Genomic DNA, 8,657 nt, shown 5'->3' on the forward strand with positions numbered 1-8,657 from the left:
TGGCTGCTGAGAAAGAACCCATGTCTGCACAAAGAGGTAGGTGTACTGCTTTGACTGGTACACACACACAAATGCACGCACAAAAGTAGGAAATCCTTGCCAGTGTATCCAGCAGTAGGATGTTGCAGCAGTCTTTTCAATAGACGTTAAACGTCAAGTGAGTGCATGTTCTCTTCCAACTGTGTGACTTGTCTTACTACATGTAGCAGCTGTGTAGCAGTGCATGGAGGCAGGTCGATCACTTTTCCACAGCATGTGTTAGACCGTGCATACAGACGGCATAACCAGATGTCTCATGTGCGTTCAACATATGTGAGTCAGTGGGATACTGATGGGCCATGTGTAGCTGATGACAAACACAGAGGCACACGTACACAGAGTTACTCCCATGATTAAGAAAGGTTAATCACAGTTTATCAGACAAAGTCCTTTTTTATTAGCCCAATTTTTTATCATATTAACTGAATCCAGCTAATCGTATCTAATCAGTTTGACTGTTAAACTATTATGGGTATTTGTACTGATATCTGCCTGATTATTCTATCACTGTGAAGGAGGGTAAGGGTACAGCTGAGTCAAAAGTAATCAATGAGTTTAGTTTAAGCTGTCTCTGAATTAGAGAACATTTTTCAGCTTATCTTCCGGTTTCTATTCTCCTTATTCTTTAGTCATTTAGAGATCATTTTCAATGATGTGAGCACTGCAAATTTAAAGAAGTACAACTACATTTGTGGTGGTGAGTTTTTCATTTTTAGTATTTGGGATAGCCTAGTCCTCTTTAAAAAAAAAAAAAGTTACTATTGCAATAATTGAATTTTAAAATGTTTGAAAAATCCAGTTAAGTCAGTGTTGGTGTCAAATGCCTTCCACCTCCCTCAGATTCTCAGGAAATTGGTTCATGTACTGTCAGTGTTTCTGAATACTACAAATGAGTCACTTTTATATGCAGTTAAAAATAAAAACAATCTGAAAAGCTTGATATTACTAGATGTAAGGAAGAAAATTAGTTTATTCCTAATTTGGACGACTTGTCTCTTCAAAGTCCTTACAGCGTACCAGGGTTAGTGTCGGGCTGCTTGTGCATCAGGAATGTGTAGTCATTACCACAAATGTGTACAAATGTCACATATGTGCATGTTTGGTGACATGTAGCTTATCTTAAAGTGTAAAGACAAAGCAACAGAGCAATCATGAAAACACCATTGTGTTACTGGTTACTCATTGGGTTGTTTTGGACTGAAACAGCAATAGTTATTTTTACTGCTTAAGTTCATGTTGGTCCAGTTGAGCTCGAGGTCAGCACCAGTCTGTCCTGCAAGGTCAGACTGGACTAAGCACTAAGGACAGATCACTTCCCCATGGCAAGCAGGGATGGTTCCTCACATTTCTCATCATATGATGTTGCCAGAGGTTCCCCTTTACAGGAAGCAGCTGTTTCACAATTCACAAGTCTAAAATATATTTATAGATATGCCAAGTAGGCGATGTTGCCTCCCTCTTAACATAAACAACAAATGAGGACACAACATGTAGAAACAAAAATTCATAGAATAAGTCAAGGATGTTGTTTGGCAAGGCGTAGCTCACAGGTGTCGAACTCCAGGCCTCGAGGGCCGGTATCCTGCAGGTTTTAGATGTGTCCTTGATCCAACACAGCTGATTTAAATGGCTAAATTACCTCCTCAACATGTCTTGAAGTTCTCCAGAAGCCTGGCAATGAACTAATCATTTCATTCGGGTGTGTTGACCCACGGTGATATCTAAAACCTGCAGGACACCGGCCCTTGAGGCCTGGAGTTCGACACCCCTGGCGTAGCTGCTTGTGATGCGCGTGAGAAACTCTTCGCCATGTGCCTGTCCGTGAGGAGGAGAGGCACTCTATTGAAATCAATTTAATTTTATTTATATAGTGCAAATTCACAACAGTTGCCTCAAGGTGCTTTATTTTGTAAAGATCATGCAATAACAGAGAGAACCCCTTGGTGACAGTGGGAAGGAAGAAAGAAACCTCAGGGAAGGCAGCCATCTGTTGTAGCTGGTTGGGAGTGAGGGGAGAGAGAAGAAGACAGAGCGAGGACAAAAACAAACTATGGGAAAAAGAACCTGGATTTAATAATTACCACTGATTAAATACAGTAGTGGTGTATGACCAAACAGGGAGTGCAAATACACGAATTTGTAGTTGACAAGATCTCACTGGGCCAAATAACAGGCCTGGGCAAATTCCCACAGTGGTTTCAACCTTAACCTCCACTGACTGTAATGACCAATGCCTTTTCTCATTAACAATCAATAATGTGTCAACCTCATTACCACCTGCAAAAAGAGGACAACCTCCACCCAAACTGTGTTTTTAGAAGTGAAGAAGCCTCTTAAATGACAGCGGAAATATCTTCAAAAACGTAATTTTTTCCATTACCCCAACCTAGACCACATGAGAATCTATACAAGTTCTGTTTGCTCCTGTACAACATTAACATAATCCATTATTCTAAAAGTTTAATATTAAAAAACATTGTTTTCATCAGGTTGCAAGGATCAGGTTGCACTTACAAGCAGCTCGGTACAATTTACTGGTACTGAACTGGTTTAAATGGTTTTAAATGCTTCCTCCACAACACCTGAAAACAAAACATTCCAGCTGTTCCACTGCAGATATCTAGTATCATGAACCTGTAGTAATCTTTAGTTTTAATTATTCCATCTGACAGTTAGTGTTTATATACACCTTCCTCATTTGATGACTTCCTTTTATGGCTGTTCTTTTTAAACTGACCAATCATGCTAATTCAAATTTTCAGACATTTTAAACTGGACGACTTTCCCACCACAGATCTATTTATTTATTTTTTGTTAAATAGAGGATACAAACACTTAGATTACTATGCTCTAAGGCATGTTCTGCTGAGTCTGTCTTTATGCAACACACACAGATGTACGTTCAGACAGTCTGCGTGTGTCCACATATGTTTATGAGTAATTAAAGCCAAACCACCAGAGCAGCACAACGATTTTAAGTTCTGCCTCGAAGGCAGGTTGTTGTCTCGTCTTCCCGTCATTATAAAACCACATGAGCAAATCTCTAGCTGTGTCACCCATTGACTCATCACTAAATGTAAAGCAACAGCCCTCTCAGCATCTGCTGATGCAAAACAACCTCAATCATGTGCCTCTATCGTTCTTTCTCTTCCTCTCCATATCTTTATGACAGGCGTTTCATGAGTCCAAATTTTCCCATCAGCAGGGGTGGAGACTTTTTTTGTGTCACACCATTCAGAAAACAAACAAACCTCAGTGCTCTTTAACATACTGACAGTAAAGAGGTATTTCAGTGCTTTTTTTTTTTGCTTTTTTGGTGAATTTAAGTCAAATCTGTATCTGTTTTTTGTATGATGTTTAAATTCTTAAAGTCTTACACAAGTACATTTAGGACTACATAAAGTGCAGGGAGTGATCACTATGAGACAGAAAGATGAGTGTACGGATGGATTTGTGTTGTTAATGTTATTCTATGTGCCTCAGTTACTGAACATTGTTTCTATAGATAAAAGCTCCACATGTTGTCTATGTGAACAGCACTCATGCATACTTTAGGCAGCAGGGGTTCCTGTAAATGTTATTTTAAACCCTGTTCTTTCAACTGCCTGCATCCTGAAAGGTAAAAGTTCAAGCAAATTCAGGGCATGATAAAAAAAAAAGGCTTTAATGTTAACAAAAAAAAATAATAAATTCTGCATATCAACTAAATGATAGCAGATGCTATGCTTTTCCAGTGGCCCCTTGTGGCATCTTTTTCCCAGCACTCTGTCATGACTTCGAGGTTCGAACAATCCACCTCAGCAATACAATTGTGCTTACAAGGGATCGGAAATGAAAACACTGGCGGCGTGTCTGTGGGAAATGCTTGCCAAATCTGTATGCTTGGGAACAGGAGACTGTGTGTGTGTGTGTGTGTGTGTATCTGGCAGACAGTTGTGTGTAATGAGGGGAGTTTTGTTTGTTCACAGGAATGTTTGGAAATAATATTTGGTTTTAGACTAAGGATTAGACTATGCTTATATTTCTAATGATTCGAGAAGGCACAGTGCCATTAAAGTTCCTCACAACACAGAAAAGCAAACCTTATTCCGTATGTAAAAACCTGTTGATGTTGCAAGAGAATTCCTCTGATGTCATTTGCCAAATTTTCTGCTCAGGTAAACCCCCATTCTCTGTCTCAGCATGTTTTGGTATCCTTTTAGCCAACAGCTATATCATTCTTACGTGGTTACATATAAAGTCGCAGTCTTCCCCCACTTTAATCTCAAAGCAAATGAAAGGAGGACTTTGAGACAAATTGCTCCAAGCTGCTGCACACTCAGACTTGACAGTAACTTTAAGACAGGGCAAGGTTCAGTTCTGTCTGCCACCTTTATAACTCATTGGTTACACGTCACTTCTAGACTTCGATATTGTACGATAATAAGTAGGAGTCTCTTGTAATTAACGGAGTGAGTCACTGATGCCAAGTTTTGTTCTTTTATTTATGTCACAGTCAGAATAGTTAAAGCAGTTGTTGAAGACTGCAGCAAAAGCACAGTTATTGTGACATTTGGAATGAAATTATGATCCATTTGCCTTTCAAGTGGTTGCTGTGAAAATGGGAACTGGGTCAGTCAGTCTGCTTATTATTTGCATACATTCAATAATCTGTCAACAGTATGTCTGAATCGGACCACTGTTACATGGACAGAGGTTTGCTACAAGTTGACCTGTGCGATCGCCTTGTGATCAAAAGTGGTTACCCAGAGGTAAAAGACATTACACACTCAGTCAGGAAGTCAGTCAGCTCTTACTGGTTACAAAATGCCAGAAAATTCAGAGAAATACCCAGGCAACCACCAATTTTCCCCATCACTGCAAGGAGGATGAGACCCTATATTTACTGGAGATGAACAAGATCCAATTCTAAAAATGTTTAATACGTCAACATGTGGCTTCATTCTTGCACCTCTGCAGCTGCGTGCCCTCAAGAAAAAGTTTGATTAAGTCCATATTTCTTCTGCAGCAAGTGAATAGCCTCAAATGATGTAGTTCAGACAGGAATGCTGAGTTAGTGGCATTATATAAGCTTTTGATGAGCTTAACTAATGTGGAAACTTCAGTATCGATGCTGTCTTTTTTTCCTTCTTCAGTGTGAAAATTTTAAGAAGGGTTCTGCCATCTACAATAATACAGGTCAAAACTTTCATATGATATAAAAGTGTCATATCCTTTCTAGCACACACAAACAAGACAAGGCCCAACATGTCCAACAGTGAGAACCGTGTCATGGAGCAATTTTGGGAACCCGTGGCAAAGCACACTGCTTTAAATACGCAGAAAAATGAAAAACAAGATGAACTACCCCTGATAAAGGTGGAAATAAATTTGTTTCATGATTTAAGGCAAAACACGCGCCATCAAGGCTACAAAGGCGGAGATACTAGCAGTTGATGATTCCACTGAAAACTGCTAACTCCAAATGAGAGGAAGCACAATGGTGAATGGAAAGCATCTGGTGGCAACATCCCAGGTAGAAAATATTTTTTCAATTTCAGTTTTATTACGAGAGAATATAGTGCAGGTTCTCTAAAGAGGAACAAAGATATGTTACTTTATTTATTTTTAAACTAAGACATTAAGCGGTTATGCTATACATTTACTTACAATTTTAAAGGAAAACTCTACCTAGGCTATTTTTGTACTTACGTCTGACTTATGCTGTGTTACTAGATATTTTCCCATAAATAAAATGCAAAAATTCCAATTTCAGTTCTGGGTTAATTTCAGGCACTTTATCTCGCACCTACTTCAAAAGTCCGTAATTTTTCTATGTCAGATTTGGTCATCAGTTGCAACGCTTGTCATTTTGACCCATTTCAGTTCGAGGGTCAGTCATGCATTTACCTCTGTGAGCAAATCACTTCTTGGTGTATTCCCTTTCATTGAGCGTACTGTTATCAATTCTTCTGTAATCTCAAATTCTTTCATTTTCCCATGTGCAATAACTGGGAATGATTGAATAACTTGACTCACAAATGTCACAGCTGTTGTCCAGTGCCAAGAAGAAAAAGTCGAAATGTTTGCTTTGTTTTTCAACCAAAGCTCCAGATTCTTTGGAGTGTCTTCAATCCATCTTGTTGAGGGTCGCTTGATGGTGGCACGTTGTCAAATTCTTTTTTATTTTTACCCCTCAAGGCACATTAGCACGGCAGAGTCCACCAAACACTTGTTCATAAAAATCCTGAAAAGATCATGGCTCACTGTTTTTTGCGATTTTGTGGGAAATCCAAAGCTGGTCTTGACTACTCGATCCCTGTGTAAAGCTTGGTAAAAAAAAGAAAAAAAAAAAAGATCGTTGTTGCTTTTGCAGCTTTGCTGCCAAAGGTTCAGATGTCTGTTGCAGCTCTGCATCAGTCAACATCTTGAATTTCATGTGCATATGCTTGCACACACGTAAGTAAATAAAAGAAAAAAAATTTCTGGGGCTATTTTAGCAGTCCTACAAAAAACACACACACACGAAAAACAAAAACAGTAAGCTGTTCTCTGATAGGTAATTTATTAAAGAGTGTCTGGTGACCAAAATGGGCAAAACTGTATAATGTTTAGGATTCAAATGTAAGTAGTTTATTTAAACCAAATGGCCAGACGTGGTTTGCAGGCCATAAAATGCTATGAACCGCTGTATACATTGCTGTGTCACTATTATTTCACTATAACCAGTGTTGGGAAAGTTACTTTTACTACAGATTACAGAATACATGTCCCAAAATGTAGTTTGTAATGTATTCTGTTAAGTTACTCAATGTTAGTAACATATTCTGAATACTTTGGATTACTTAATATATTGTCATGCTTTTTACAACTACATGAATGTAGCAATCACATCCTGCAAATTCTTGTTTGTTTTTCTCCACCAATTGGCTGTTAAGCCCAAATCTCCCTGAATAGACAATATATTTACTGTAGAGGAGCATCCTAATGGGTCCATTGTGTAACTGACGCCACCAATGCTTACATTAGAGCCTCTTATTGCGTGTTTTGTTTGGGTTTCTGGCAATGCATTTAATTACCAAAATTAGGGAGGGGATAGCCTAACATATGAAACAGGAAATGACTGCCTTGTAATCCATTTATTTCAACAAAATAACTATATTCTAATTATAACTTCATCACATCATTTAAATGGTAATTGTAATGAAATAAAGTTACTCATATTTTGTATTTTAAATACGTATATATGCCGTTATTCCCCAACACTGACTATAACACTGTTGTTGGTGGGACCTTGTAGCAACAGATAAACATTTTATTGTTTCATATTAAAAATAGTCACCTACATCTAATTCAAAATGAATGCTGAATATTCTGAAGTTTTTTTTCTGGATTATCCTCACACTGATCAAGGAAGACTCCTCGGGATACAAAGGAATGTCTGATTCCCTAGTTCTCACTTGATTCATTGGCTCAGTAAACATTTTCCTTATTAGTTTATGGTTACAACCACTAGCCATAACTCTTCTTTACTACAGGATGTTATACATTTTGTAAATCATGGTCCCCCGTTAATGTCAAACAGACAATAAAGCTTGGTTTGCTTTATGGGATGACTTTTGATAGACAAGTCCCTAACATATGAGCTAGCAGTGTCCTCAGTTTCTGATTCAGATCTACCCTTTGTTAATCACAAACTCACAAACTTCCTTAAAAGCAAGAGTTCAAAACTAAATTGAGATGTATATATTAAAATAGTGGAATTATGTGGAACTTTTTTAAAAGTACAGGAGGCTTAAAAAGTTCTTGCTCTTCCGACTCCTACCATGTAGCCATTGTTAGAGAGGAAATATCCATCAAGCTGTATTAAAAGCTATAGGAAATAGGCTTTAAAACAATACTTATGCATTCATCCGTACACTTCCACTTCTCCAAATTCAGGCTCCTAGAGCCTATCCCAGCTGACCTTTCGTCAGTCTGTTGTGGTAATGTTTTATCACTGTTTTAACATAATGTACTTTTACAAGTCTACAGCTACTGTCATGTGCTGGGTTGTACTATGTACAGAGCTGAGAGTGAAAATACAAGGAACTTGCAAGCTTTGAAATATCTCCATTTGGACATTTATTTTTCAAGCATCTAAGTTGCTTATTTTAATTTAGTGGGCGTTTAATTTGTTTTATTGTTACCATTATTCCAGAGCAAGGATGCTTCAAGTTTTGATAATCAAGCGATGATTTAGGGAGGCAGCATATTTGGGAGACCCACAGGACAAATGTATTTTTATACTCTGTTACAGTATTTAAGTAACTCTAAAAGTTGGATTTCTTAAAATCACCTGTGTCAAATGTTAGAAATGGATAGTCTGCTTCAATGGGTGTACAGGCGATGCTTTTAAACGCCATTTCTTGGAAGTGATGTTGAACCAATTGCAGGATATTTATTACAGGAGTGTGTAATTAATGTATTATTGTGGGAAGGCTTGAATTATACAGCTCTCTGAAGGTAGGAAGGTTGGCAATCATTCTCTAGTGTATGTTTGATTATGTATGTGCATGTGTGTTGCAAGAGAGGAAAACAAATGACAGAAACCATCTGTGAATGGATCAACAAATCTGCAGGCAGGTCATGTTCAGGGG

At 38.1% G+C, this 8,657-nt stretch overlaps 1 protein-coding gene across 3 annotated transcripts in view; it reads left to right on the top strand.

Moving 5' to 3' along the window:
* Positions 1-6: 6 nt before the first annotated feature.
* Positions 7-8,657, top strand: part of entpd1 (ectonucleoside triphosphate diphosphohydrolase 1) — a 20,871-nt gene continuing 12,220 nt past the window's right edge. The window contains exons 1-2 of one of the 3 annotated variants that reach the window (XM_013911650.1): positions 8-36; positions 5,427-5,554. Coding sequence is in view for 1 of the 3 variants with exons in the window: in XM_005736503.1 (XP_005736560.1) it covers positions 21-36 (16 nt within the window). In the remaining 2 variants the exon portion in view is untranslated. Of the gene's footprint in view, positions 37-690; positions 737-5,426; positions 5,555-8,657 lie in introns of those variants that run through there. The other 2 variants (XM_005736503.1, XM_013911651.1) reach the window with 2 other exon arrangements.

The sequence above is a fragment of the Pundamilia nyererei genome, unplaced genomic scaffold, assembly GCF_000239375.1.
Source record: "Pundamilia nyererei isolate P.nyererei 1_Seehausen unplaced genomic scaffold, PunNye1.0 scaffold00069, whole genome shotgun sequence".
NCBI lineage: Eukaryota > Metazoa > Chordata > Actinopteri > Cichliformes > Cichlidae > Pundamilia > Pundamilia nyererei.